Below are 27,883 nucleotides of genomic sequence, written 5' to 3' on the forward strand. Positions count from 1 at the left end.
ACACCTCGGCAAAACCAGCCGGGGAAGGCGGCAGCCGCTCGCCCCAGCCTTGACCACGGGCGGGCTGCGGCGGCGGAGCAGCCCCACCTCCGTAGCCGGAGAGCATTTCCTGTAGGAGCGCGCAGGGCGGAGCGGCGGGGCCGGCTGGGGCTGGGGCGCGGGCAGCGAGCGGCCCCTGCAGCGCCCGCGGCCCCGGGGCCGAGCGGAGCCGGCCGGGAGCGGGGCTGGCCCTGCGCTCGCAGCGCCGCCGAGCCCGGAGCCGCCGCCGCCGCCGCTCAGCAGCCGCGCCGGGAGCGCCCGGGCCGGCGGGGACTGGGAGGCCGGAGCTGGGTCAGGCTGGAGCAGCACCGGGGATCCCATAATGGCTCCTTTCATCCCGCGCTGGTGGCCGGCGTCCAGAGCTGAGTCAGGCTGGGACAGCTCGGCCGCCTGAGCCTCTTGCCTGGAGCTTTGTGGGGTCCCCTCTGCGTGCCCGGCCGGCCATGGAGGAGGAAGAGGAGGCCATAGGGTACCTGGATAAAGTGCTGGAGGATGAAGATGACTCTGAGCCAGGAACTCCCACCAGCCCCGTGTCTCCGTTTTCGGCCGGCGACAAGGTGGGCAGCGGGGGGGACCCTGCCCCAGTGCTGGGCAGTGGGTGTGGGGGCAAGGGGCATCTCGCTGGTGCTGCTGATGCCCGGGTGTTGGAACAGCTCCTGGGGCGATGCGATGGGTGCTGGTGGGGGACAGAGCTGGGAGCAGCGGGAGCATCACCACACCCCCAGGATTGCCTGTGCCAGGGGCACGGGGCAGGGCTGTGCCAGGCTCCAGGTGTGGAGGGCTCAGAGTGGGGTGGCCACCCAGCTGTCCTTCCAGGGGGGATTAGAGCCACACGTGCTGCGGGGTGGGGGCTGCGGGGCTCAGCAGAGCCGGCACCGGATGCTCAGGAAGGGGCTCGTTTTACACTCTGACCACTGCTCGGCTATTGGCTGATTCCCTCACTCGGCCACCAAAAACCCCTAAACAGTCCCAAAACAGAGCTGGGGGCGGGCAAGGGGAGACCCCTGTGCTGGCAGGTGCAGCTCAGCATCCTTCTCATGCCCACCCTCATGCCAGGGTGCCTGGGTGCTGGAAGAGGGCTCTGGCCCTGCTCTTCCTGGGGTCTCCTGCATGGGGCAGCCCCAAGGCCCTGACTAAGAGTCACTGCTCTGGGTTATGGGGGTCTGGTTGACATCGTCCCCGTGGGGTGCGTGGGCCCCGAGCGTGGGTGGGCCCCTTATCTGCTGAGCTCCTGCGCAGGGCCCAGGCTGGGGAAGCAGGAAGAGCCCGTGACTAATCTGTGGCAAAGAGCCCACGAGCTCCTAGTGAATAAAAGTGGCCCCCCCCCGTGCACCCTCCTGCTGCTCTGTCACCGTGGCCCAGCCTGAATGGGGCAGCCTGGCAGGGTGGACACTCTGTTGTCACAGCAGCACCCAGGGCTGGGTGATGGACACTAGAGTGGGCAGAGGGATGCTGATCCTCAGCCGTGTCCACCTTGGGGCTGTGCCACCTCCCCTGGCTGGCATGGACAGAGTGAGACATGACCAGTATCCCCCCCAAACCATCCTGAATGGCCCAGAGTGATGCCCCCATGGCTCTGCTTGACCCCTGTTTGGGTGGCAAAGCCTGGTCCTCAATTGTGCTTTTTAAGAGGAGAGGCCAAGGTGTGACCAAGGATGGTCCAGGGGCTAGGGTGTCCATGCCTGGGCACTGGCAGAGCCTCGCTGAGGGTCCCAGAGACCCCCAGCCCAGCCATCTCCCTGACCCTGAGGGTCACACCACAGGAACATCCGTGCTGCAGCAGACCTGGGTGCTGGGACATGCCCAGTGCCACTGGGCAGTGCCCGCTGGGGTGGCACTTCCCAAGGGAAACCTCAGCCGAGGGAAAGGGTGGTGCCACATCACGTGGGAGCCCCATCCAGGGCCAAGCATGATTTCACTGGGCGTCTCTGGACTCTGCCCTGGGAGAGTCCTGCCATGCCGAGCGCCATCCTGGAGTGCTGCCAGCAGCACCGGGCTCATGGCCAGCCCGGAGCAGGGAGGGGACAGGAGCCAGCACAGCTCGTGGCTTTCCCAGCTGGCTCCAGACGGGCTCTGCTGCCCATCGGGCACATGCCCACGCCTTGCCACAGAGCTTCCTTGACACTGGTAGGGATTTGTGCCCACGTGGGGATGCCAGGAATGGGCTGGTGGGATGAGTGGTCTCCTCCTGTGCCACTTGCTGGCTTAGCCAGGCTCCTTGCTGTGTTCTGCAGGGCGAGCGGGATGCTGGCAAAGGCCTGGAGATGCGGAAGTTGGTGCTCTCTGGTTTCCTGGCCAGCGAGGAAATCTACATCAACCAGCTGGAGGCCCTCTTGTTGGTGAGCACAGCCCCCAGACTGCACAGCCCCTCCAGGGATGGATGGATGCATGGATGGATGGATGGATGGATGGAGTAATTTTTTCCTGGGTGCTTCCCCAAACCACGTCAGCTTGAGTGGGGAGCAAAGCTCCAGAAGCCACAGCAGGGCCAGCTTTGCTCTGTCTACCCCCATCTCACCTCCCCTGCTGCCCACGTCCCTGTTGGGGACATACTTATAGCCCTGCTTCCTCCTGTGGACTTGCTGACCTTCATGGCGAGACGCTGTTGCACAACACGGGGTCACCGCCACTGCGGGGAAGTCCGAGGATGCACGAGCCCGGAGTGCCCCTGGTCCAGCTGCCAGCCTTGGTCCATCTGTCCTGGGCAGCCCTCGCTGCCAGCTCAGATCCTCCTCATCCCCAGTGTTCTCCTCTTAGCCCTCATCTCAAACTCTCCCTTCTTTGGCAGCCCATGAAGCCACTGAAGGCCACGGCCACCACGTCGCAGCCTGTCCTCACCCTCCAGCAGATCGAGACCATTTTCTACAAGATCCAGGATATCTATGAGATCCACAAGGAGTTCTACGACAGCCTGTGCCCAAAGGTGCAGCAGTGGGACAGCAATGTCACCATGGGTCACCTCTTCCAGAAGCTGGTATGCACCTTCCCTGGGTCTTGCTCCACTTGGAAGAGGAGAAGGGCTGGAATTGTGATGAGTTTGGAGTTGTGATGCCCGCAGGGGCTGTGCCCATGGATGCCATGACCGTGCTGGGGAGAGGAGAAGGAGAGGCCAGGTTGAAGGGCTGTAGCTTCAGCTTCTGCTGTCCAGGCACTTGTCTGCTGGATTTTGGAGGTCTATGGAAGTACAGGCTGGGCAGGAGCTCCACCATCCTGCCCTGAGCAGGAGCCAAGCATGTGACCCCCAGCTGGCTGAGTGTCCTGCCAGGAGGGGACACCTCTAGGCAGTGTCACCTCAAGGGCTGCCTGACCCCTTGGGTGCTGTGGGGGGCTTCAGCACCCTGCTGGTGCCTGGCTAACCCCCACTCCCCACAGGCCAGCCAGCTGGGGGTCTACAAAGCCTTTGTGGATAACTACAAAATCGCATTGGAGACGGCAGAGAAGTGCAGCCAGAGCAACTACCAGTTCCAGAAGATCTCGGAGGTAAGCTGGGATGGGGCTGTGCCAGTGGGACAGAGCTGTGCCCAGGCTGTCCCTGCACAGGGCAGAGAGCACTGTCCTTGTGGCTGAGCTGACCATGTCTGCCCCGTGGAGATGCTCTCCCTGCCCTGGGGACTTGCAGGGACTGTCCCCAAGGGCTGGGCCACTGGGGGCTCTGCTGGAGGGCCATGGTCTTTTGGGCATTGCAGGAGTTTGTCCCCACCTTGTGCAAGCTCAGGTTGGGCTCAGCCTGTGCTGTCACCACCCCATGCAGTGCTGGGCACCTGTGGCTCATCTGCTGCCTGGAGCTCCGTGCCTGGATCCCCTTCAGAAACTGGGACCTCCATGGCTACAGCCTGAGCTCCCTGGTCCTGTTCAGCTCGGTGGCATCACCACCATGTCCCAGCTGCTGGGCACTGCCAGAGCTGCTCCCAGCCAGGCAGGAACCCACACTCCTTCACCCAGCAGCCATGTGTGGCCTCCAGCATGGCCAGGCTGGGGCCAGGGGGAGATGCCAGGGTGCAGGCAGGATTGGGGGGACCCCATGACCTTGAGCCATGACCTTCCCCCCACCCCAGCCCCCACGGGCTGTGCTGATGGGCCTTTCCCTCCCTAGGAGCTGAAGGTGAAGGGCCCCAAGGACTCCAAGGAGAGCCACACGTCCGTCACCATGGAGGGTACGGCGCGGGGAGGGGGACGCAGCCTTTTGTGTGCGCGGGTGAATTACCGAGCCCTTTGTGTGCCTGGAGCCGGCGGGGAGGGTGGGGGTCGCGGCTCTTTAGGATGCGGGGGGCGTGCGGCAGCCCCCCAGCCCCTGCCCAGCGCTCCTCCCCGCCCGCGGCGGTGCCGGGAGCCGTGCGGAGCGGCCGGAGCTGTGCCGCAGCCGGGCTGAGCTGCTGCGATGGCTGCGCGGCCGCGGGGTTGCCATGGAAATCCTCGTCATTGTCCGGCCCTGCTGTAACTGCACCTACGGTGAGGCGAGGGGGGCGGCTCCGCTTTTTGGGGGGCCGGTAGGGAGCGATGCCGCGGGGTCTGTGCCGGGGGGTGGAGGCTGCAGTCGTGCTCTGCAGGCTGAAGTTGGGAGCGTCTTTGTTCCAGGCTCGGTTGAATCATCTTGGCTCGGGCGCACGCAGCCACGCGCTCGCTGTCCCCTCCGGGCATGGCTCGTGCCGCTGCTGGGACAGAGGGAGCTGGGGTGGGCAGGGGGATCATGGGCTCGGGGACCCCCTCGTGCCGGGCTGTGCTGCGTGGATGGTGATGGGGAGGGGTCCCCATTCCAGCATCGTGGGGCTGGAATGTCCAGCTCTCCACGGCTGGGAGGAGAGGCACCGGGCATCCCTGCCTCTGCTGCCCGTGGGTCCCAGGCTGGCAGGACTGTGGGCACAAGGAGCCCCTTGCTCCTCTGTCCTGCTGGGACCGCCCCTCCAGGGGCTTCCCGGAGCTTTGCATGTTCCTCTAGTGATGCATATGTTCCTGTAGTGATGGCAGCAGAAGCGTCCATCCTTCCTGTGGGTCTAGGATGGTGGAAAAGGGGGGGCACACTGCCTGTCACCTTTATCCCAGAGCAGGGTTCTGGCTGGCTGTCACAGGGAGCAGGGCTCTTGTTTTACCCTCTGGCATGGAGCTGTGGGGGTGCAGCCTCTGGTTCGGGTTCATCACCTCCTGAACAGAGACCCCCTGCCCACCCTGTCTCAGGACTGGGGGCCATGAGGCAGCACCCTCTGGGATCACAGGGATGGGAACCCAGGGTGAGGAGGTAGCAGCTTTCCCTCCTCTCCCATGGCTCAAAATCTGGCTGCTCTTGGCCCTGGCAGTTTGGGGAAGTGCTCCAAAGCGAAGGGAAACTCCAGAGGCATCAGCCTGGCTGGAAGCAGCCTGGGGAGATGTGAATGTGGTCAGGCACGGGGAGCAGCACTGTGAGTGGGCTCTGTGCCTTTGCCTGCCCAAAGAGGTGGGAGAAGGGTCTGTCTGCTTCCACTGAAATGTGCCTCTGAAGAGCCTCTGGGGCTGTTTCCTGCTGCGAGGGTGTGTGGCAGGAGAAAGGGGTTGTCTGTACCCCCTCTGTGTGTTGTGTGGTTGTGTGTGAGGCAGCTCTGCCCTGGGTGGAGCCTCACAGGCAGTCAGGGGGGCTGCAGGCAGGGACAGGGGGCAGGGGTGTGGGGCTGAAGCCTTGGACCCGGTGTTCTCTGTAGGTGGGAGTTTTGCTGCTGCTAAAGCAGCCTGGGCCCCCTTTGCACCCAGGGCTGGCTGGGGAGGTGCAGAGGGGTGGGTACAGGGTGTCCCGTGGGGTGGCAGAGCTTGGTGAGAGACGAGACCCAGCGCTGAGCAAAAAGGGAAACTGAGAAAGCTGCCGAGGGTGAGGAACGGCTCTTCCGCTCCGCAGCCACCGCACAGCAAGTGTGGGTGCAGCCCTCCCGGGGAGGCCCTGCCCTCCAGAGGGCTGTCCCAGCCCTGTGCTGCTGCAGGTGTGGTGGGACACCAGCCTGGCTGTGGCTCCTGGTGCCCCCAGCACAGCAGGACACGGGGCTGTGGCAGTGCTGCCTCCCCCCTGCTCCTGGCACTACCACGATTGTCCAGCTGTGCAGGACAGATCTCAGATGCTTGCCCAGGGCTCTGTGCAGGCCAGGGGGGCTCTCTGGGCTCCCCTCCTTGCCCCTGTGCTCTCTGTGACAGGTGGGAGAGGGGCCAGGGCTCCAGGCACAGGTGGCTGCTGACACTTTGTCTCTCCCCTCAGCGCTGCTGTACAAACCCATCGACCGGGTGACACGGAGCACCCTCGTCCTGCACGTGAGTGTGACACCAGAACCACGGGGGTGGTGGTTGGTGTCTGCTGCTCCTGGGGATCTGCAGCTGTGGGGAGTGCTGATGAGAGGTCTCCAGGTTGGATGATTTCGAGCTGCTCACCTGTGCCTGTCTCCTTCCAGGACCTCCTTAAGCACACCCCAGCTGACCACCCTGACTACCCGCTGCTCCAGGACGCCCTCCGCATCTCCCAGAACTTCCTCTCCAGCATCAATGAGGACATTGACCCCCGGAGGACAGCGGTCACCACCCCCAAGGGCGAGGTGAGCCTGGCTGAGCCCTCTGCCAGCCCCTGGCTGGTGTCTCGGCCCTGAAGAGCTCCTTAGTGCCTGGGCAGGAGATGGGGAGGCTCCTCCAGATACAGTTCCAGGTACAGGGTTGGGGCTCTACCTGGTCCTTGCTGCTTGCTGGTGCCTTTTTAAGCATAGAGGACATGGACCTTCCCATGCTCCTGGTGGCTGAGCCACAGAGAGGGACAGGCTTGTCAGCCTTTCCCCATGGATTGCTGGCCTTTGCTCCCTGCCTGCTCTCACGGCAGCCCCTCTGACCCACAGACCCGGCAGCTTGTCAAGGATGGCTTCCTGGTGGAGCTGTCGGAGGGCTCGCGGAAGCTGCGGCACGTCTTCCTCTTCACCGACGTGCTGCTCTGTGCCAAGCTGAAGAAGACAGCAGTGGGGTAAGGAGGGCATTGGGTGCTGTGCCACAATCCCCCTGTCCCTTGGTGGTGTGGGATGTGCCAGGGAGGGGGTCAGGCGTCAGTCAGCACCGTGCCCTGGCTGCAGGAAGCACCAGCAGTACGACTGCAAGTGGTACGTGCCCCTGGCCGACCTGGTGTTCCCCTCGCCGGAGGAGTCGGAGCACTGCCCGCAGGTCCACGTCATCCCCGACCATGAGCTGGAGGACATGAAGATGAAGATCTCAGCCATCAAGAGCGAGGTGCAGAAGGAGGTAAGAGAAGGGTGTGGGACTTGCTCTTGGGGTGGGTGCCTTGCTCTGGATCAGGGATGGGTCCTGGGGGACAGGGGCACCTCTGAAAAGTCCTCTCTGCTCCCATCTGCAGAAAGCCAACAAGGGGCAGAGCCGCGCCATCGAGCGCCTCAAGAAGAAGATGTTTGAGAACGAATTCTGGCTGCTCCTCAACTCCCCTGCCATTCCCTTCCGCATCCACAACCGCAACGGGAAGGTGAGGAGGGCGGGCTGGGGCTGGGCTCGGGCTCAGCCCTGGCTGCACGCAGCCTGTCACATCTCCCTCTCTTACAGAGCTACCTCTTCCTGCTCTCCTCCGACTACGAGCGGTCTGAGTGGAGGGAGGCTATCCAGAGACTGCAGAAAAAGGGTAAGTCTGGGGCTGCTGAGGCCCTCTTGGGGCTCCTGGTCACCCCAGAGGACCTATAGGATCCCAGCCTGGTGCTCTCCAGTCCATGACCAGCACACTGGCTGTGTCCCTCTGAAGTTTCCATCCTCTCCCAGACCTCCAGGCCTTTGTCCTGAGCTCAGTGGAGCTGCAGGTGCTCACAGGATCCTGCTTCAAGCTGCGCACTGTCCACAACATCCCAGTCACCAGCAACAAGGACGGTGAGTGCCCGCTGGGTCCTGCTTTGCTCGGGATGATGCCGGGCAGGAGCTGGTCCCAGAGCTGGAGCGGGGACTCTGCTGTGCAGGGGACAGCTTCCCACCAGGTGGCACTGCTGGAGCAGTGTCCAACTCCCAGGCAGAGCAATCCCGGCTGCAGCCCGGGGCTGCTTTTGGGGTCTCTCCAGCCCACACCATGGTCTGGGCAGGAGCAGTGTGCCCAGGGTGAGACCCAGCCAGCCCCACTGGGAACCTCCCCCAGGGCTGTCCAGCAGCAGGAGAGCTTGGGATGTCTGTCAGTGGGGCATACAGGACTTAGGGATGTCCCTCCAGGGGCTTGGAGAATTTGGGTGTCACTGCAGGCACTGTGCTTGCTGTGGCAAAGGTGTCAAAGGCTGCCTTGAGGATGGCCAGCCCCAGGCCCTGACACAGCCTCTGCTCTCCTGCCACAGATGACGAGTCCCCAGGGCTTTATGGGTTCCTGCACGTCATCGTCCACTCTGCCAAGGGCTTCAAGCAGTCAGCCAGTAAGTGTGGGTGCCCACCCTGCTTGGAGGGGCTGGTGGGCTTGGAAGAGTTGGGGTCCAGCACGTGGCCCTGCTCTGCCCACCGTGGTCCCCTGGGAGATCGTGAGAGTGTCCTGGGGTTCTGAGCCATGTCTGCTCCCCCAGATCTCTACTGCACACTGGAGGTGGACTCCTTTGGCTACTTTGTCAGCAAAGCCAAGACCAGGGTGTTCCGGGACACCACGGAACCACAGTGGAATGAGGTGAGGGAGGGTGGCATGCAGGGAGGGGCTGTGCTCCCCCTTTCCCTTCAACCCCAGTTTTGGAGCTGCTCTGGGGTGCTGGGGTTGAGCCACCCTCCCTCCACACCCCAGGAGTTTGAGATCGAGCTGGAGGGCTCCCAGTCCCTGCGCATCCTCTGCTACGAGAAGTGCTATGACAAGACCAAACTCAACAAGGACAACAATGAAATCGTGGACAAGATCATGGGCAAGGGGCAGATCCAGGTATGCACTGAGGCTTTTGGGCATCCTCTCACCCAAAGGAGGACTCCTTAGGGCCTGGCACCTGGGCTGGGAGGGTTGTCCTGGAGTGATGCCTGGGGTGGGCAGCTCTGCTTTTGGGAGTGAGGTACAGCAATTGTGGGATTGAAGGCAGTGAGGTGTGTGGGCATCAGGCATGGGGGGTGATGGTCCTGGGGCACAATGGCGGCAGGAGAAGGTGGGACAAAGTGAGAGGGGCCTTTGTGGAGGTGGCAAAGCCAGACCTTCCCTGCAGAGGTGCATCCAGCCCCAGCTGGGCTGGAAGTGTTTCCGTTTTGCTGCTCTTCATGCTGTGGCCCCAGGGGGCTGCAGGGAGGGGTTGGCAGCTGCCCTAGGGAGGGCTCTGCATGTGCAGCCCCCCATCCCTCCTGTGTCCCCCTCTGCCACCATCTGCCTTCCCTGTGCCTCCATCAGCTGCTGTTATGGCAACGAGGGTTTCCAGGGCGATGGCTGAGCCGCCTCTGATTGGTGGTTGCCAGGCAGGGAGGATGGAGGCCTGGGCTGCCCTGAGATGCTCCCAGGTGAAAGGACCAGGAGGATGGAGTAGGGGACAGGCAACCCCCAGACCTCACATTCCCCCTGCAGCCACCTTGGCCAGGCTGCAGGGAAGCCCAGGGCAGGGGAACAGAGTTCGGGCTGGGGGTGTCTCTGTGTTTTCCTGGTGGGCAGCCCAGCCTGGCTGCCTTCCTGGCTGTGCTGGGGACAGGGTCACACATGGGACACAGCCCTGGACCCAGGGCCACTTCAAAGGGCCCCTCGTGGCTGCCTGCTCCGTGGGAAAGCGACTGAGGGCAGGTCCCAGGGGAGCAGAGAGCAGCAGGGAAGGGGATGCTGTGGGGAAACAGCACTGGAGGGGACACAGAGTGGGAGATGGGGGCTCAGCTTCACCAGTGGCTTGTCCATACCTGAAATCACCCCTCTGTTGCCATCTCTCCCAGGAAGCAGTGCTGTGGGGCTGGCTTTGGGCCAAGTGGGAAGGCCAGGGCAGGGAAGGGGCTCGGTGTCCCGCGGGGATCAGTCCAGCTGCGCTCTCGGAAATAGCCTGGATCAACAAACATGAGTCATGCTGGGAGATGCGGGGGTCGGGACAGGGACAGCACAGCCCGTACCCGCTGTGCAAGAGTTGTGGAGAAAGAGCAGGAGAGAGAGAAGGCCCTGGGGCTGCTTATCCAAGGAGGATCTGGATGGGTGGATGGAAGAGCGGCAGGGTTGGGGCTGTGCTGGTGACCCCCAGAGCCACAGCTCAGCCTCTGCCCCAAGGGTGGGCTTGGTGACAGGGCAGGACAGCTGTGAGCAGGATGGGCAGTGCTGCTGCTGGGGCTTTGGGCTGTAGTCAAGCCCCAGAGCTGCCCCCCTGCCTTGTCCCTGAGCCATTCAGGCACAGATGCTGCCCTGGATGTTCCTCACCCTGGCTGGTCCCTGGGCTCGTCATGAGTTGCTGCTGGTTCCACATAGCAGCACTGGCTGCTCAGTGGAAAGGTGTGACTCCTGGTTGGCACTCACCCTGTTTTGTCATTATTAACCCCATTTTCTAAAGCTGGAATATGCTGTGGTCAGAATAGGGCTGCCCTGTTTGGCTTGTGTCCCCATGAGGGTCCTGTGTCCCCTGCACTGCAGGGCTCAGCCCTGCTCTGAGCTGTCCCAGTTGCTCCCAGCAGCTGGGCTGTGTGTGCTGGGTGCTGGCAGGGGTGTGTGCTGCTGTGCCAGGATGGCAGATGGATGTTGTGGTGGGCAATGCAGGCTGTACTTGTGCCCACATTGCAGAGGACAGAGGCTGGATGTGGCCCCCAGGCCCTGGAGGATACAGGCAGTGGGTGCATGAAGGAGGTCTCAGGACCCCCTTCCTCAGCCCATTTGATGCCTGGGGGGGATGTGGCTGTTGAAGCAGAGCCTGTGTTGTCATGGGCAGGGTGCCTGCTGTACCCTCAGGGAATAGCTGCCTGTCTGTCTGTCTGTCTGTCTGTCCCCTTCCCTGGGCTGGCAGAGTCTCTGGCGGGGGAGATTTGTGGTGTTGGAGCACCCCTGACCTGCAGGGAGCCATAGTGACCCGTGGGGACTCCAGGGGCTGCTGAGGGATGGACTGGGGGGCAAAGTCCCCCAAGCCTGTGCCTCAGCATGTCCCTCATCACGAGGGACCCTTCCAGGGCTTCCCTGCCCCCCTGGCAGTGGGGCTGACAAGGGCTAGGGTACACAGAGAGGGGACATGGGGGTACCCAGCTGTCCCTAGGCGTGACAACAGACCCCAGAAGCCTCCTCCTGCTCTCAGCAAGCGCAGGAGAGCCAGCCTGGCTCCTGCGGGGAGCCGGGAATGCTGCAGCCGCCAGCGGCGGTGCCTCGGGGGCCGCGGCTGCCGCTGGCGCTGCGAGGCGGAAAACAGCAGAGGGATAGCGGCAGAGGGATAACAACAGCGGATAACGGCAGGGGGATAACGGCGGCGGGAAGCCCGGGCATCCCACCCAGCGCTCCCGAGCGACGGCGGGCGGCAGGGCGAGGGTTAAACGCGTGGGGGCCGCCGGGGGGGGGGCTGCCTTTGAGTCACTTCCTCGCAGGGGGAGGGAGGTTTTTGGGGCTGCCTCGCCGCCTCGCCAGGCTGGCTCACACCCTGAAGATGAGCCCCGGCCGCTCGCCGCCCCGCCGCCCCAGCGGGGCTCCCCTCGCCGGCCCCCGCTGACCTCTCGCCGCCGGCAGGAGGGATGCGGATGCTGCGCTAACCCAGCCGCGGGCACCCCCGTGTCGCCTGCCCGGAGCCGAAGCGGTCGTCGCGATGACGGAGGTGTTGGTGCAGCCGGAGGGCGGCCCCGGCCCCGGCCCCGAGCGCGGCGTGGAGGAGCCCGAGGGGAAGCGAGCCCCGAACACGGGCGCCCGGCTCTGGGGCAGGGTGCGCAGCAAACTGCTCCGGCAGAAGGTGCTCCGGGTGCGGGGGGCGGCTGCAGGGGACAGTGCTGGGCTCTGGGCTGGCTCCGCTGGGCTCTGCTCTGCGTGGTGACCCGTGGTTTTGTGGGGTGCGGGGCGCTGAAATGCGGGGCTGTGTTGTTTGTGTGGAAAGTGAGTGCTGCGGGGTCTGTGCACGGAGCCGGGAGATGTTTGGGTGCTTTGGGAGCTCTTAGATGCACTTGGCAGCCTGCGAGGTGTTTGTTTTGCTCCTTCCCTCTCCCTCTGTGTGCTGGCAGGCTCCGGGAGGCTGAGCTGTTTGCACCGGGGGGTCCTGCAGAGGCAGGGCAGGGAGCCCCTGCCCGGCCCTGGAGCTTGCCCAGGGGGCAGTGATGCTCCTGGGCTGGCTGGGGCCGGCTTCCCGGGGTGCCACAGCACCTGGTGCCTGCACCCCCCTCTTGCAAGCCGGGTCGATCCAGGCTTTCCCAGCTCGCAGCTGTGTCGCAGCCACATCAGCCAGTGCTGCCCGTCTTTGTGGGAACACCGAGTGCGGGGATGTGCGACAGAGGTGACAGAGGAGGGGGACAGCACCCTCGCAGGCTGTCCCAAAAGCCCCCCGGGGGGACTCTGGGGGTTTCCCTCGGTGGAGTCCCCGTGCCCGGGGAGCAGGGGCTGCCTGGCCCGTGGGGGCTCGGTTTGGCGGCGGCTGTGACGCAGCTGCATTAACCTCGATTCTGTGCCGAGCCCAGGGGATTAAGGGGCAGCAGGGCTCTCTGGGGAGGCTGCCCGGCGGCTGTTGCTGGGTCACAACACGAAGGGGTTTCATTTCCCATGCCCGTGCTGGCTGCTGGCTTCCCTGGGGCTGCAGGGCAGGACGTGGCCCTGGCAGGTTTGTGCAGGGTCCTTCCTGGTGGGTTCTGGGTGCTGCTGCTGCTGCTCCTCGGGTCACTCTCAGTCAGGGCTGTGGATCGCTGCTTTTTGGGGGGCTGTGCTTGGCCACTGGCAGCGTTTGCTGGTGTGGGGGCTGCCCTGTCCCACGGTGCTGGGGGCTCAGGGCCTGTCTGTTCCCTGGCATGGAGGTCTGCTGAGGGATCTGCTTGCCAGGGCAGCCACGAGAGGCCAGGCTGGGGAATCTGTGGATGCCACACTGATGGGAAGCAGTGCTGGCTGCAGCAGCTCGTCTGGAATCCTGCTCCCCAGGGCCCTGGCAGAGATGACCTCAAAGACTGAGTCACTGGTTTGCTCCCAATTGCTTCACCCAAGGCTGAGGTGGGGTGACCTCATGGGCCTGAGATGTGAGGAGGGGACATGCCCAGCCTGACAGTCCCTGCCCCACCACAGCATCCCAGTGTTTGGGGCCCTGGGGAACCACCCTGAGGATTTGGAGCCCTACCAGCTCCTCACCTTGGAACTCTGTGCACCCAGCCTTGCCTGGGTCTGTCACAGTGCCACGACCTGGACATGTTTTGAGGACAAAATTCCAGGATGTGGCCTCATCACCTCAAGTCTGGAGCTGTCCCATGGACAAGAGAAGCAGAAGGAGGGGAGGATCAGCACCAGCAGGACCTCTCCAGAACACACAGAGTGCTGCAGGACTGCCAGGATTCTCATTGCCTGTTCCTCCACAACCTGGGGCCTTGTCTTACAAACAAACAGCTTTGGATAATTTGGGAACCCAGGATGATGGCACATCCCTGTGGCAACAAACAGAGGGTGTTTCACCTCGCCCTGGATGAGAGCAGCACCACAGTGAATGCTGACCTGGGCATGGGTACCACCATGGCTGAGAGTCCCTGAGATGCAGGAAGGAGCAGCCTGGAGACATGCTGATGACCTGGCTGTTTCCCCAGGCACAGAGGTGTGTTTGAAGCCATCTGATCTTCCAAAGAGGAGCTGACATCTCATCCTGCACAATGCTGGCTCGAAGGCTATTCCCCAGGGCTCCTAGCCCAGGAGATCCCCATTGACCTGGGATGTGCCTGAATCCTGCTGGAGCAAGGCAGCTCTGTTCAGAGGACAAGGAGATGGTGCTGGGAGCTGGGACAGGGTGTTTGCCTGTGTGGGCAGGAGCTGCCTCTGGCTCTGTGGGTGGATGCTCCCGTCCATCCTCCCACGCCTGGAGATGAAGTGTTGGACATGGCTTTGCTTGAACTGGGGAGTGGCAGCATCATCTGCTGCTGCTGCTGCAGGAGGGTTAGAGAGCACCAGGGCCAGGCCACAGCAGTGCACAGGGACCTGCCCTAGCTGCAGGGGGACTCAGGCCCATGGTGCCAGCAGAACTAGCCCTAATTTGGGCCCTGCTGGCTGTTGTGGGATGGTTGTGCCCATGCAGGGGGAAGGGGCTGCAGGGGAGTGACGTGCTCAGGGTAAGGTCTGCAGCACTGGCAGCAGCCAACCTGGCTTTAATAAAAGCTTTCTTCAGAGCTCTGCTAAATCCCTTCCAGATGTGAGCTGCCAGGGCCATCGGAGCCAGAGGGACCTGAGGGGTGGGGAAGGGGAAGGCATGTATGGTGGCTGCAGTTAAAATTGTGTTGCAGAGCAGACAGGCTCCTGACCTGGCTGGGGGATGAAGGGGCTTCACTGCCATGAGTGGGACAGGGATGTGTGGGGAAAAGGGTGAAAGTGCCTGGGACAGTGGTGTTGGCTGTGGTGGCTTCATGGCAGTGCTGTGGGGGATGCAGCCCTGTGGGGGAGCACAGAGGAGCTGGAGCAGCAGGACTGGGCTTGGCTGTGGTCTGGCTGCAGTCTCGTGATCCCAGTGTCCAGACCTGCTGCAGGGTCCCATGGGAGCCCAGGGCAGCTGCAGCTTTCCTCCTCCTCCTCCTCCTCCTCCTCCTCCTGCTCTCCAGCAGCCGCAGGGCTGGCACAGAGGGAGCAGCGTGGCACTCACTGGGCTCTTCCATGTGCTGGGCTGGAGCACAGGGAGGGCTCTGTGTCAGGAGCCCATCCTGGGCCATGCTGGAGACAGCAGCATTTCTGCCTTGCTGGGAACCACAGTTTTCCCATGGCTGAGGAGCTGCTGGGGCTCACAGGGCTGGGCATTTGGCAATGTCACTGTGCTGGGTCTGTGCCAATAACCAGGGCAGCTCGAGCTTGTCCTTGGGACTGTGGGGTCTTGGTGTGAAAGAGGGGACATGAGGGACCCCACAGTGTCCCCCCATCATGACATGCAGCGACTTTGTGGGCAGGGGAACAGCAGCTCTGGACATCTTTACTTGCCCAGAGCATCTCCTGACCCAGCAGCTGCAGGAAGCTCCTGTGTCCTTGCAGAGTGACCCCACGTGCCTGGTGCAAGTGTGGCCTGGCAGCTGCGTGTACTCAGCCCTGGGAGCCCCCACCAGCTCCCATATCCCATCCCCTTCCCCAAGGGGACATTAGGGCTGGGCTGCCCGCCCCGTTGCATTACAGGGATCGATGGGGCTGGATCAATACCACCAGCTGGGGACCAAAAAGCCCCAAAAGGCAACTGCACCCACCTCTGCACAGCCCTGGGGCCCAGAACCCACCACGGCACGTGCCAGGGCCTTGGGAATGCCAGCACCTCTCACTGCACCCGGGCGCCGGGGCAGCGTCACCGAGTCCCCTGCTAGCCCCAAAGCCAGAAATAGCAGAGCCTGTCATTCCCAGGGGTTATAAATAGCCTTGGCTATGGGGAGATGTTGTTTTTCTGCATGGAAAACGCTGCCCTAGTTCTGTTTCTTCAATCTGCCGCCAGAAATAGTCCTACTTTCTTGGAAGTTTCTTGCTTCTCGGGTGTGGGTTAAAGCACTGCCTTGCAGGGGCTCTGGGGAGAGGGCAGGACAGGGGGGCTGAGCCCACCTGGCTTCAGGGCACAGGCAGAGGGACCCCAGACCCCAAGGGGAACCTCTCCATCCTCTGGTCATGAACAGCATGTTGCCCAGGAAAAGCATATCCTGTGTTCTACACCATCTGTAGATCAGGGGCTTTGGGAACCACCAGGTTGGGATGACAGCAGGGCTGGCACGAGGCTGTGTCCCCACAGAACTCACAGACCATCTCTCCCCACAGCTGGACCCACAGGCCGTGCAGACAAAGAACTGGCACATGGATGTGATTGAGATGAACGGAGTAAGTGGGGTGGGGGACCCACAGCCCCTCGCTGTGAATGCAGCCCCTTCTTGCCTTCAGGCCAGCCAGGACTCACCCCCTGTCTCCCACAGATCAAGGTGGAGTTTTCCATGAAGTTCACAAGCAGGGACATGAGCCTGAAGAGGACCCCCTCTAAAAAGCAGACTGGTGTCTTCGGGGTGAAAATCAGTGTTGTGACAAAGTAAATGCAGGGCTGTGGGGCTGAGCTGCTCTGGGTGTGGGGTTGCACTGCGTCCCCTTGCTCCCACCAGCACTGGGGAGCTTGGCCTTTGCTCTCTGCTGGGGATTTTCCTGTTCCCTTTGCCATTCCCATCCTCCCCTCCTGCATGCAGGGCTGGGCATTGGTGGCAGGGCTGGGCTGGCTGCCAGGGTTCCCCTGGGAGTCTTTGATGACGGCTCTGCTTCCCGAGCCAGGCGCGAGCGCTCCAAGGTGCCTTACATCGTGCGCCAGTGCGTCGAGGAGGTGGAGAAGAGGGGCATCGAAGAGGTTGGCATCTACAGGATCTCTGGAGTGGCCACTGACATCCAGGCATTGAAAGCTGTCTTTGATGCGAGTGAGTGTCCCTGGGAGCTTGGTGTTCTGAGATCCCCCCAGCCCTCTGCAAGCCCGGGTTTGGTTATTGCGCTGCACTTGTGCCAGGTGTGCCACTCTGCACAGGAAGGGGCAGGGGGTGTGGAGGGACAAAAACACCCAGAGATCCCAGACTGTTTGTGCCTCTGAGCTGCTGCCACTCCTGGCTGGCTCCTGGGAGACACTGAGTCAGGGAAACGTTGCAAATGGATTTGCAAATCATTGTGTGTCCTGTTGCCCAGCCAGGCGGGAACCACTGGGCTTTTCCCAGCCTCAGCCTGGCTGATGGGGCAGTGAACCCAGCAGTGCTGTCCCTGCCCTGCAGCTGGCAGCCTGTCTGGGTAGCTGGAGTGACACAGAGGGTGGAGACCCAGAGGGCATCGGGAGGGCAGGAGGCGTCACATGTGGGTGCTCTCTGGACAGATAACAAGGACATCCTGGTGATGCTGAGTGACATGGACATCAATGCCATCGCTGGCACGCTGAAGCTGTACTTCCGTGAGCTGCCCGAGCCCCTCCTCACTGACAGGCTCTACCCTGCCTTCATGGAGGGCATTGGTAAGGGCTCGGGGATGGGAAGGGGATGATGCACAAACTCCGTTTGGCATTGCTTGCTCTGGGATGGGAGACTCCCAAGGGTCCTTCCCAGCTGGGCCCACTGGGTCCTGGATGTTTTTGCTGGTTACAGGCCAGCTCAGGACTGGTGGTGCTGTTCCCCAGTGCTCACACAGTGGCTGCTGGGAGGTATCTGGCTGTGGTGGGTCCTGCTGCTGCAGCAGACCCTGTCCTGAGCCCTCTCCCTCTGCCTCCAGCCCTCTCGGATCCTGCTGCCAAGGAGAACTGCATGATGCACCTTCTCCGCTCGCTGCCCGACCCCAACCTCATCACATTCCTCTTCCTGCTGGAGCACTTGAAAAGGTAATGGCTCAGGGGCTGCCTGGGATGGGTGGGAGGTGCAGGACAGGTCTGTCTCACTGATTTGTCGTGGGGATGGGACATGAACAGAGTTAGAGCTGCTGTTTGATTCCTGTGGTGCCTGCACAGCTCCAGGCTGATCCCAGACTGGAGGCAGATGGTGCTGTGCTGGTGCAGAGCAGGGCAACAGCCAGGGCCAGCAACAGCAGCTTGGGGCAGGTATGGAGTGGTCCTTTCCTAGCCCTTCCAAGAGGGTACAGCTCCAGGTGTGGCCCACCTGCCCTGTCTCTCTGGGCTCTGGCATATTCCCCAGGCTGCAGCTTGTTCAGACCATTCTCTGATATCAGTGTTGGCTTTCCACATCTTCTCTCCTTGGGCCCTGTAGGATGTTGGGGGGTCATGGAGCCATTCTGCCCCTCCAGAGCAGCCTCTGGTGTCTCAGGACCACCGGCTGTGGTACCAGCAGGGTCTGGGCTGTGCCTGGCCAGTGATCCAGGTCAGCTCTGCAGGGAGCACATGGCCTCTGCAAACACGGAACACTTGGCTGCTGCAGCCGGCGTGCAGCTGGTTGGATGAGCTCTGCAGGGAGCAGCTGGCCTCAGCACAGGGCAAGAATGAATTGGGAGCTCTGCAGTGTCCCCCTTAGCTGGAAAACAGCACTGTGTCCCTTCCCACCAGTCCAGCAGTAGTCCTTGCAAAACAAAATGCAGCAATCCCTGTCACCTGTCAGCAGCGGGTGGCCAAGAACCAAGGACACTCAGCTCTGTGGAAATGTCCCAGAACTGCAGGTGACACCTCGTATCAGCTATCCCAGGGTGAGTGCAGCAGTTTGTGGGTTTGACAGGCTTTTCTTGGCCCAGATGAGGTGCATCCAAACCTGGGAACTCAGGGACTGGGGGTCCCTGGGGGCCCAAAACCCAGGGAAGGTACGGGGCTGTGGAAGGGCAGCAGACCAAAACACAGAGCCTGGCAAGAGCTGGGGCTTATGGCTCATGTTACTTGCATCATGAAAGTTTTTTTTTCTGTTCCTCTGGTTTGGCTAAAACCAAACAGAAAAAGTGATTGATGCTGGGGGATGGAGAAGGAAAAATCCATTTCCATCCTGAGAACCGGGCACAGCCAGTTCCCACATCTGCTCCCCTGGCCAGGGCTCAAGCGAGCAGCCTGTGCCGGGGAGCACAGCTGCCTCCTAACATGGCAATGTTGTGGTCCTGCTTCCCTCCATGCTGGCAGGGCTCCCACAGGGCTGTCGGGGCAGGGAGCCTCGAGGGGAGTGGGTGCAGGGGGCAGGGGCTGGTGCAGGGCTCCCCATACCCTGCGGGCTCGGGAAGGGTGGAGGCCCCGCAGTGCAGAAGTCAGGGCTTGGTTGCTGCCACATCACACCCAGGGCTCCCAGCCAGGCCCGGCAGCTCCAGCAGAGGCCGTGAAGGGGGCAGAGCTCCCTGCCCTGCACCTGGGTTTTCTGAGGGCTAGAGAGGGCAGTGGAATGCTGGAGGTGCCCCACTGCTGCTGGAAGAAGGGAGAGCAGCCCTCAGCATCCACATCACCCCATGGCTCTCCACTCCTGAACATCGTTAGGGGCTGACACTGCCTCTGTCCTTGTACCCCACAGGGTGGCTGAAAAGGAACCTATCAACAAAATGTCTCTCCACAACCTGGCCACGGTTTTTGGGCCGACACTTCTGAGACCCTCAGAGGGAGAGAGCAAGGCGCATCTCACCTTGGCCTCCGACATCTGGTCCCACGATGTGATGGCCCAGGTAAGAGCTGGGTACTGAAGGGGTTTACCTGCCTGTCTGGGTAGATTTGTTACTTCTTGCTGGATGGGACAAGCTGGGAGGTGGCAGCTCTTTCCCCTTCTGTAGTAACACCCCCCCATTTACCTTCTACAGGTCCAGGTCCTTCTCTACTACCTGCAGCACCCTCCCATCTCCTTCAGCGAGCTCAAACGCAACACACTTTACTTCTCCACGGACGTGTAGCCTGCAGGCAGAAGGCACCAGCTGCAAACACTCCAGCTCCCTGCTGGGGGACACAGACTAGACCACAGCCCCCAAGGGAGACCAGCCCAGACCCAGGACGGTGCTGCCTGCAGCTCCTGTACAATCATGTTCCAGTGGCCCGGTCCCAGCAGGTGCCAGGCCCTCTCTGTAAAGTAGTCGTGTCTTATGTCCCTTCTTGTGTTCAAGGATTGTTTTTATGTATATTTGCTCAACGGAAGAGGTAGTGACTGACAAGGGCTGTGGACACAGGCTTCCCCCTTGGCTAGTTTTCTCCTGGACTCCTTCCCGCCTGCTCACTCCTACCAGGCACCCCCTGCCTGAAGCCTGCAGTGCCCCACGAGTGCCTGTTTGCTGCCCAGCTCCCTGCCCACGCCTGCATGTGCAGCACTGGCTCGCTCCGAGGCCGGGAGCTCACGGGCCTCCCTCCCTGGTGACGGTGACAACCAGCTCTGCTTTGGCTTCACTGCCTGCGCAAACGTTGGACCCTGTGCCTGGATCCTGCTCTGCTCTGAGCAAACTGCGACCACGAGAGCAGAGGAGCAGGGTGCTGCTTCCTCCCTGCCACGGCTCCTCTGGGTGTTTTCAGGCCAGTCCCCTCTCCAGCCCCAGCCCTGTGCTTTGCCTGTGTGTGTGTGGCGTGGTGGTTCCTCCCCTTGCTGGATTTCGCCTCTGAGTAGCGTTATGGGGTAACCCCTCACACAAGGCTGGAGCCAGAGGTGCTGTGCTGGTCTCGATCCACAGCAGGCTGAAAGGATGGCCAGCCAGAGGCAAATTTGCTTTCTGCACCATGGGCTTGACCCCACGTCTGCTCTGGCACTGATGTGGTCGCAGATTTCCCCAAACTGGAAATTTGGTGGGGAACAGGGTATCTGCTGTACAGTTCTATCTGTGCCATAGCAAGGCACTCACGCCCCTGCCAGCCCAGCACTGCCATGAGCACTGCATGCACCCCGTGGCACAACCTGCTGGGGCACCAGCATCCCTCCCATGGCCATGGGGACAAGGAGATTTTGTATCCCTTCCTTTGCCTTCCCTGCTGCACTGAGCACATGGCAGCACATGGCCCTGCCTCAGTGACAGCCTGGCTGCCAGAGGCAAGTGCTCTGCAGCAGCTGGATGGTCACCCAGCCTGGGAACCAGCACAGAAGGATGGGAGGAGGAAAGCCTTCATGGCCCTCACGACTGAAGGCAGAAATGCTTCGTTCTGTCTTTCTCCCAGAGTGGTTGCTGCTGGATTAGCCGTGCCCAGCCAGCTCAGGTCTGTTTGTTAGTGGCTCCAGTGACCCCTCCCAAGCTGATGGCTGGAGCTGTCACGCCATGTCCCAAGGCAGGACAGGCTGCCCCAGTGCCCAGCTCCTGGGATGTCCCCCCACGCTCCCACATAGGTGTTGGTACCCGTTGGGACACAAAACCTTTCGCTCTGTGAGCTGAGTCCGTGTTCTTGTGGGAAAAGCCCCCCCATGTCCCCAACTGCGTTGGCCCTGTGCTCTCCTGTGCCAAATGGAGATGGATGAGAAGTGACCCAGCCTGTCCCCCACAGCAGCGTTGCCTTTACCCTCCCAGCTAATGGACTGTTCAGGTAGAGCCCAGCCACCGATGCACCAGGTATGTCCTCAGCCCCCTCCCTGGGGAAGGCAGCACCTGCCAGCCCTGCACCAGCAAAGCAACTAAGGAGGGGAGGTCTCAGTCCCCCTCCAAAGGGCTCACACTCCAGACCCTGCTCCTCTTGACTACCAGCTAAACAGAAGGGAAACAGCATTGCAGAAAATAACCAGGCGTCTGTCTTGGCCCTGGACCCAGTAAGGAGGCCGAGCTTTAGATCTGACTGCACAACAGATCCCTGTGTGTCTGATTTGTTACACGTGTCCAAGTCTCTGTCCACGACACTGTCATTCCAGATGGAGACTCTGTACAGCCAAATCTCCCCCTGTGACAGTGGCTGGAGGCCCGGTCCCCACAGCCCAGCACAACAGGCTGTGGCTGTCCCCATGAGTGGCTTTTGCTTGTCCCTACAGGAAGGAAAAGAGGGGGTGGACTCTTGCAGCTACAGGTAGAATAGAACTGTTAATTAATATTTGACTTTCAAAAGTTGTTAAGGATATATTTTTGTTTGTGTTCTGTTTCAATTTCTGTAGATTATAAACTTTAAATGGCTGTAAAACCTCGTGAGGAGAAAAAAAATGTTAATAAAAATGCAAAGCCCCGATATTTGCACAAAAGAAGCCCTGTGGTGTTGCTGTTTGCACTAACTGATCACTTTGGCATCACAGCTTCTTCTTTCTGCCGTGGAATTCTTGCTTCTTGCACTTCAAGCCAGTGGTATAAGCACAGGCATTGTGCCAGGCAATCTTTGAAGAGACTTCTTATGGTTTGGGCTACATCCTTGTATTTTGGAGGAAAAAACCCTGGACTGTCTGGAGCCAGGCTGTTTAATCAGCCTAGAATTACTCAAGCTTAAAATTCAGCTGACTTGCACAGCTTCTGGCCTGAGGATATTGAACAGGCACAGCAAGGGACATCAGGAGATCTGGAAACCTCATCTGATAGATCACATGGTGCTTGCTGTCTCCTCACTTCTTTCCATGTGGGAATGGGAGCCAGTGTGCCTCCAAACTGACCACTGACCACTGTATCAGCCAAAACACACTGTTGCTTTTCCAGGTCAACAAGGGATGTCACTGTTCTGGGATGTCCAACTGTGGATGCAAAGGAGGGGAGGTGAGTGGGAGAATCCCTATTTAGTTGTGTGCACTGCATCTGAAATGCCACTGCCTCAAACAGATTAGAGGGAGTATTTGCCTTTATGGAGTGGCTCAATGAAGGTTAAAAATGACTCTCTGAGGTCTGAGAACAGAGCTTGGTTACAAGAAAGGCAGCAGCTCCTTGAGCTAACGAACAGATGTTTTGATTTCAGCACCAATTTTGGGCTCAGAAAAAACTGAGCTGAGAAAAAACACTCACTTCTCCCTGTGTAAGTAACACTGGGGCACTTGGGGGTGGCACAGGGATGTGATGGGAAGCAGGCTGTGTGCTGAGTGAGTGCCCAGTTATCTGTCAAACACTGGTTTATTCTCACAGCTCTGCTTTCTAAGTCTCACTATCAAACTGCTGGAACTAATGGGGTAAGCCTGGGGCAGTTAAAGCAGTAGCAAGATTGCACTCTCACAGTGTGGTTATATCAGGCTAGCCAAGTGGCTACAGAGAATTATACTTCAGCAACAACCTCTTTTTTTCCCTTAAACTCTTTTGTTCATCTGCCAGTAACCGCACAGCTCTAAGGCTAAGGATTCCTTTCTGCTTTTCCCTTTAAAACACGGTAAAGAAATCTGGCGCTCAACTCTGTACTTGAAATAAGACTAGTTGTACAGATGGTGGTTTGTCTTCAGATGGTATTTTAAGAAAAGCCTGGAACAAGCTTATTTCTCCACAGAATCTTACCTCTCCCCAGAGTAGCAAGCTGCAAACTGGTGACTGTTAAAACACTTGCAGCACCTTCAAATATGTGATAACCTAAATCGCTGCATTTCTCTTCGAAGATTGTCCTCCTGCCTTCTTTTGATGCCAGCAACAGACTTAATCAAAATCAGCCCCAAAGGATCGAAAGAACTCAGAGTCCAGGCATGTTTCCTGGAAACTGACAGTCAGCTGATCTGTCCTGGAGATGCTGCTCTGTGCCTGGCTCCATCCTCCCATGCTCCCGCAAGCCTGCCTGCAGCAGCTCGCCAGGGCTCGCAGCCAGGTTGCTGTTAGTCATTCACAAAGTGGCCAGCGCCACCCCGACTCCAGAGGCAGTGGAAAGGTAAGCCTGATGGTTGTGCTGCGGTGCAGGCTCTCAGCAGCAGCACTGGAACAGGCACTGTTGCTCCTGGCTGTTACCGGAGGTAGTAATCGACTGCGGCAGAGAAAGCGGCGAATCCTCCGCAGCCGATCACCCCGGCCTTCAGCCCAGCTGCAAGGCAAGGGTGGGAAACCATGAGACAAAGCAGGGAAAATATTCTTCTTCCCAGTAACTTGTGCTGGCTCAGAGCTCACAGCAGCAGGAACCTGCCCTCCCAGGGGACCCTGGCACTGCCACTGCCTGATGTACAACCCCTTGGGGCCAGAGGAGAACCCTCCCGTGGCCACTGCTGATTTTACCGTGCTCTCATCTGAGCCCTGCAAGTGGCTTGGTGGGGCTAGGGAGGGAGAGGAAGGGCAGCCACTGCTCTGACAGCTCTAAGAGGATTAGGTCTAGGACAAACACAACTTAACAAGCTCAATTAGAAGCACTTTCAAGAGCTTTCTTTTCATTTATGCTTCTTTAAACAGGACTGTTTTTCTTAAGGAGAGTGAGAGAAGTTTGATATTTCTGATGAGCAGAACAGCCCTCTCCTACTTGGGCATTTTCCCAGATGTTACCACTAAAGGAAAGTCTCTACTAGTGCTCCTGGACTAAAACCTCTCTTCTTGTTCACATGTAAATAGAATTGTCTGTTTGAACGGATACATGAGAAAGGAGAAAACCATTTTATACATGGTACAAAAGAAGAGAGTTCTTTAGTTCTAATTTCAAAGGAGAGTAGCAGAGACAGTGAAATTGCAGATGTGTAGAGCTCAGTTAACACAAGAGCTTCTGTATGTATTTTTGCCTCTCTCCCATGACACCACAGAAGAGTGTAGACAGCCACCACCATCTCCAGACTTTTCTTTCAAGTGAATTTTGTTAATTTTCCTCTATGACCAACCCTTCCTTATCCCCACTTATTCTTGGAGCTGACAGCTCTGTCAGTCCAGAGCACTCTCACACTGGCCTCACACAGCCCCATGCAAAGAGGTTTGTGCTGTGTGTGCTGCACTGAGAACATCATGTGCTGCATAACCAAATTGAATCTTATCAGAAACAGCTCCCAGCAGGCACTACCAACCTCTGAAGCCGATGGCTCCTCCCGTGATGCAGCCGCTGATAACGCTGTTCTTCCAGTCTGACTTCCCACGATACTGTGGAGTTACAAATCAGAGCCAACAAGGAAATATGGCACAAACACTCAGCATCTGTGCTAACAGCAAGAAAGGTTAAACAACCTTCCATCCCCTTCTCAGCTGAGGGTGTTCTTCCCTCTGCTCTCAGCAGATGGCCCTGCACTCCCAGACTTGCAGGGCAAGCAAGGGAGGAAGGAGAAGGTAACTGGGAGAGGTGAGACAAATCCATGTGGTGCAATGCAGTGCTGTGGGAAGGATCCTCAGGTGAGCCAGGACAGAACACAGCCATGAGTCTAAAAGTGCAACAACCACATGAGAGCAGCCCTGAGCCTGGCCATGCAGCTGGTCCTTGGCACAGTGAGAGTCACAGCACCTGCTGACAAAGGTGGACTATTTCCATAGCCAGGACATGCTGGATTTTCACCACTGAAGAGATCTCTTTGCTCTGCTCTGTTGTGCAAGCAGATACACTTTTCTTCTAGATGAGTTAAGAAGTAATTGTGCCTTTCAATTAAAAGGCAGGACTCAAATTCATAACAGGGTAATTTTCCTACTTAAAAAAACAGATGATAGATTTACTACTGAGCTGCAAAAGGTAATTTCTGACTGTAGGGGCCAGATGAAAACTGGCCTGTTACTCAAGAACTTTCATCAAATGATCCCTTTCTGCATATGGAATGTTTAGACACTCAAATTACCATGTTGCAACTCACTGTTTGACATTTTACACAAGCCCTTATAGCTAGGGTTTTAAAAGGTAATGCCTATGCTTGCAATACATTTAGGACTTTAAACTGAAAAGGACTTTGCTACTGCAGAAGAGTTCTTCATTCTGTCAGAGAACAGCAGCTCTGAAGACAGATCTCAAAGCTGAAAAGCTTTCCTGGCCAAGAAGAACAAAGCAGCCCTATTGCAAAGAGGATACATGTACTCATTTGCATTTAGTAAAAGATTTTAAAGGGTACCAGAAAACAGAGGCTCTTACTCACAGATTCCACCATGCATTCCGTGCAGGAGAACATGGCACCCACGATAGCAAAGTTCTTGGCGTAGGAGATGCCTCGCTGCCCCATGTCCTTGAGCACCTCTTTGGCCGTGGGCGTGCGGTAGGGATCCTTGGGATCGAACCCCACGTTGGTGTCAATGCCAGCTGTGAAGATACCGAACGCACCTCCCAGAACAAAGCCTGTGAAAGATAAACAATGAAATTAACTTGGCTGGGCAGGAACAGCACATTCCCTGCAGGCAATGGAGCGGCTCTGCCCCTGCTGTCTGTGGCAGGGCGGGAATCTCTTGGTGCAATGGACACGCATGACAGCCCGTGCTGCGTGAGGAAAGGCCACGAGGACCTGAGCCTCTCCAGGGAAGGCGGACACAGATCTCTGCCTGCGACATGTGACAGGCACTGGAGGAGGCTTAGGAGGAAAACCAAACACGGGGATTGCAGCCTCTTCTCCATCCGCCCCTCTCCCGACGCCACAGGGAACCCCGAACGACCCCACAGCCGCCGCACCTCCCACGCAGGCCAGCGCCGCCTTGAAGGGGCAGCTCTCCATGACCCGTTCCACCATCTTCTGCTCCTCGCTCTTGGGCGGGCAGGGGATTCCGCCGAGGGTGGCGGGGTCCCAGACGCGGGGCTGCCGCTTGTCGCCCACGAGGTGCTGCAGCAGGAGGCTGTATTGCAGCGGCTGCGGCTGCGGCGCCGGCGGCGGCGCCGGCTCTCCCGGCGCTGAGGGCGGCGGGGCCGCCATGATGGACATGCACACCCACGGCCGCTCGGCGCCGCGTCCGGGCCCGCTCGAGCCGCCGCGGAGGGGGCGCACGGGAGTTGTAGTTCCGCGGCGAGGAGAAGCCGACTGCGCACCGCCGCGCTTTGACTACACCTCCCAGTCTGCCCCGCGCCGACGCCTCCGGGATGAACTACCACTCCCGGCACGTTCGGCGGCGCGCCGCGGGGATTGGCCGTCGCGGGCAGCCAGGGAACTACATTACCCGGTGTGCCGCACAGCAGCCCCCTGGTGGCCGGTGCGGCCGGTGCAGGTGAGGTGAGGGCTCGGGCTGCGGAGCATCCCCGAGCGCGGCGGCGGCGGCTGCAGGTGAGCGCGGGGAGGTGAGGGCAGCGCGGGGGCACCGGCTGGGCTGGGCTGGCGAAAACCCAGCGCCGGGCATCCCGGTGCTGGGGGAGCGCTGAGGTGCCGCAGTGCGGGACCCAGTCCCTGTGCCCTGGCTGAGGTGCGGGGCGCGGGTGAGGTGTCGCGGTGTCGCCGCCGTGTCCCCGCATCTTCCCCGCCGCTGACTCCGGCCCCGCGCCTGTGCCTGAGGGCAACAGGTCCCGCACGGGGCGGGCGCTGCCCGTGCCCGCAGCGTCCCGCCGGAGCTGAGCCGGGGCTCGGAGGGGCAGCGGGGCTCCCGCAGCCCGCGGGGGGCTCGGAGGGGCAGCGGGGCTCTGAGGGCAGCGGGGCTCCCGCAGCCCGCGGGGGGCTCTGAGGGCAGCGGGGCTCCCGCAGCCCGCGGGGGGCTCGGAGGGCAGCGGGGCTCCCGCAGCTCCAGCGGGGCTGCACGGCCCGAGGCACCTGAGCCTGGCCAAGGTGTCCCCGCGGTGCCACGGGCACGCCGGAGCACCGGGACAGCCCCGGCTGCTCCCTGGGGACAGCTCGGTCCCCTCTGGCGTGGGGCAGCGGTGTTGCTTCAGGACATGTGTAGCTCGAAAGGGCTCTGAGAATATCCACAGTGTTCCATCACAAAATGCGAACTGGGCTCGTGTCGAATTATGCGCAACCTTAGCTCTGGGGAGCTGTTCTGTTTGGTGATAAGGTGAGAAATGTTGCTTTTCCTGGTGAATAAGGTGCACTTAAAAAAAAAAAACACCTATGTTTTCCTGCATGTGTTGCTTTTTCTTCACCTGTTTTACTTTCTTGTTTGTGTGGATTAGAACCAGTTTTCATCTTCACAAGTGACAATAGGGGTGCCTTAAAAATACCTTTCTTCTTATTGGATATTTTTCTATTTTAAGTTATTCATAGGTTTTACAATCTATAAGAAATAGTTGTCTTGGTTTCAATAGAATGCATGGAATGATTGTATTTCAGTAATTGAAAATTGCTTTCAAAATTAAGTAAATGATGCATTAGTGTGAAATCTTCCTAATACCCTGAAACACGACTTTTAGAGGTCCTAATGTAATAAATTTTCTTTTCTATTTTGGTTCTTTTTTCTCTGTCCTGCTAATGTCTTAGTGTAGGTAGGTTCATATAACGATTTAAATAGATAATTTTATCACTTCAAATACTTCATTAGACGAAGTTCAACAACTTTCTTCTAAATCCCACTGCCCTCTACTGGCTGCACCAGCAGGGCCCACCTGCCCGTTGCTATTCCCTCTTTCTCTTTTTTTTTTTTTTTTTTTTTTTTTTTTTTGTCGTTGGGGTTTTTTAAGTTATGGGGTTTTGTTGTTTGTTTGGGATTGTTTGGGGGTCCCCCCCCTTTTTTATTTTAAGGTCAAATCCCATGAAAGAG

General features: G+C 59.6%; 2 protein-coding genes across 5 annotated transcripts in view; one reads left to right on the top strand and one right to left on the bottom strand.

Annotated features, from left to right (window-relative positions):
- The window catches only part of ABR (ABR activator of RhoGEF and GTPase), a 37,596-nt gene extending 15,966 nt beyond the window's left edge, over positions 1-21,630 (top strand). For 2 of the 4 annotated variants that reach the window (XM_059866309.1, XM_059866310.1), the window contains exons 3-23: positions 2,274-2,378; positions 2,828-3,013; positions 3,412-3,519; positions 4,133-4,193; positions 6,251-6,303; positions 6,441-6,581; positions 6,873-6,994; positions 7,101-7,266; positions 7,379-7,501; positions 7,579-7,654; positions 7,789-7,893; positions 8,343-8,417; positions 8,562-8,659; positions 8,771-8,902; positions 15,839-15,898; positions 15,991-16,100; positions 16,334-16,473; positions 16,914-17,048; positions 17,303-17,408; positions 19,018-19,165; positions 19,298-21,630. In XM_059866309.1, the coding sequence (XP_059722292.1) occupies positions 2,274-2,378; positions 2,828-3,013; positions 3,412-3,519; positions 4,133-4,193; positions 6,251-6,303; positions 6,441-6,581; positions 6,873-6,994; positions 7,101-7,266; positions 7,379-7,501; positions 7,579-7,654; positions 7,789-7,893; positions 8,343-8,417; positions 8,562-8,659; positions 8,771-8,902; positions 15,839-15,898; positions 15,991-16,100; positions 16,334-16,473; positions 16,914-17,048; positions 17,303-17,408; positions 19,018-19,165; positions 19,298-19,387 (2,340 nt within the window). In that variant the 3' untranslated portion in view covers positions 19,388-21,630. Of the gene's footprint in view, positions 1-253; positions 597-2,273; positions 2,379-2,827; positions 3,014-3,411; positions 3,520-4,132; positions 4,194-6,250; positions 6,304-6,440; positions 6,582-6,872; positions 6,995-7,100; positions 7,267-7,378; positions 7,502-7,578; positions 7,655-7,788; positions 7,894-8,342; positions 8,418-8,561; positions 8,660-8,770; positions 8,903-11,555; positions 11,844-15,838; positions 15,899-15,990; positions 16,101-16,333; positions 16,474-16,913; positions 17,049-17,302; positions 17,409-19,017; positions 19,166-19,297 lie in introns of those variants that run through there. The other 2 variants (XM_059866311.1, XM_059866312.1) reach the window with 2 other exon arrangements.
- A 1,153-nt stretch (positions 21,631-22,783) lies between these two features.
- Positions 22,784-26,146, bottom strand: TIMM22 (translocase of inner mitochondrial membrane 22). The gene is made up of 4 exons (XM_059866313.1): positions 25,881-26,146; positions 25,357-25,553; positions 24,313-24,385; positions 22,784-23,357 (listed from the first exon to the last, which is right to left on the bottom strand). Exons 1-4 carry the CDS (start codon positions 26,125-26,127, stop codon positions 23,281-23,283), a joined length of 594 nt encoding a protein of 197 aa, XP_059722296.1. The 5' UTR covers positions 26,128-26,146; the 3' UTR covers positions 22,784-23,280.
- Between the last annotated feature and the right edge of the window lie 1,737 nt (positions 26,147-27,883).

This window comes from Haemorhous mexicanus, chromosome 22, assembly GCF_027477595.1.
Source record: "Haemorhous mexicanus isolate bHaeMex1 chromosome 22, bHaeMex1.pri, whole genome shotgun sequence".
Classification (NCBI taxonomy): Eukaryota; Metazoa; Chordata; class Aves; order Passeriformes; family Fringillidae; genus Haemorhous; species Haemorhous mexicanus.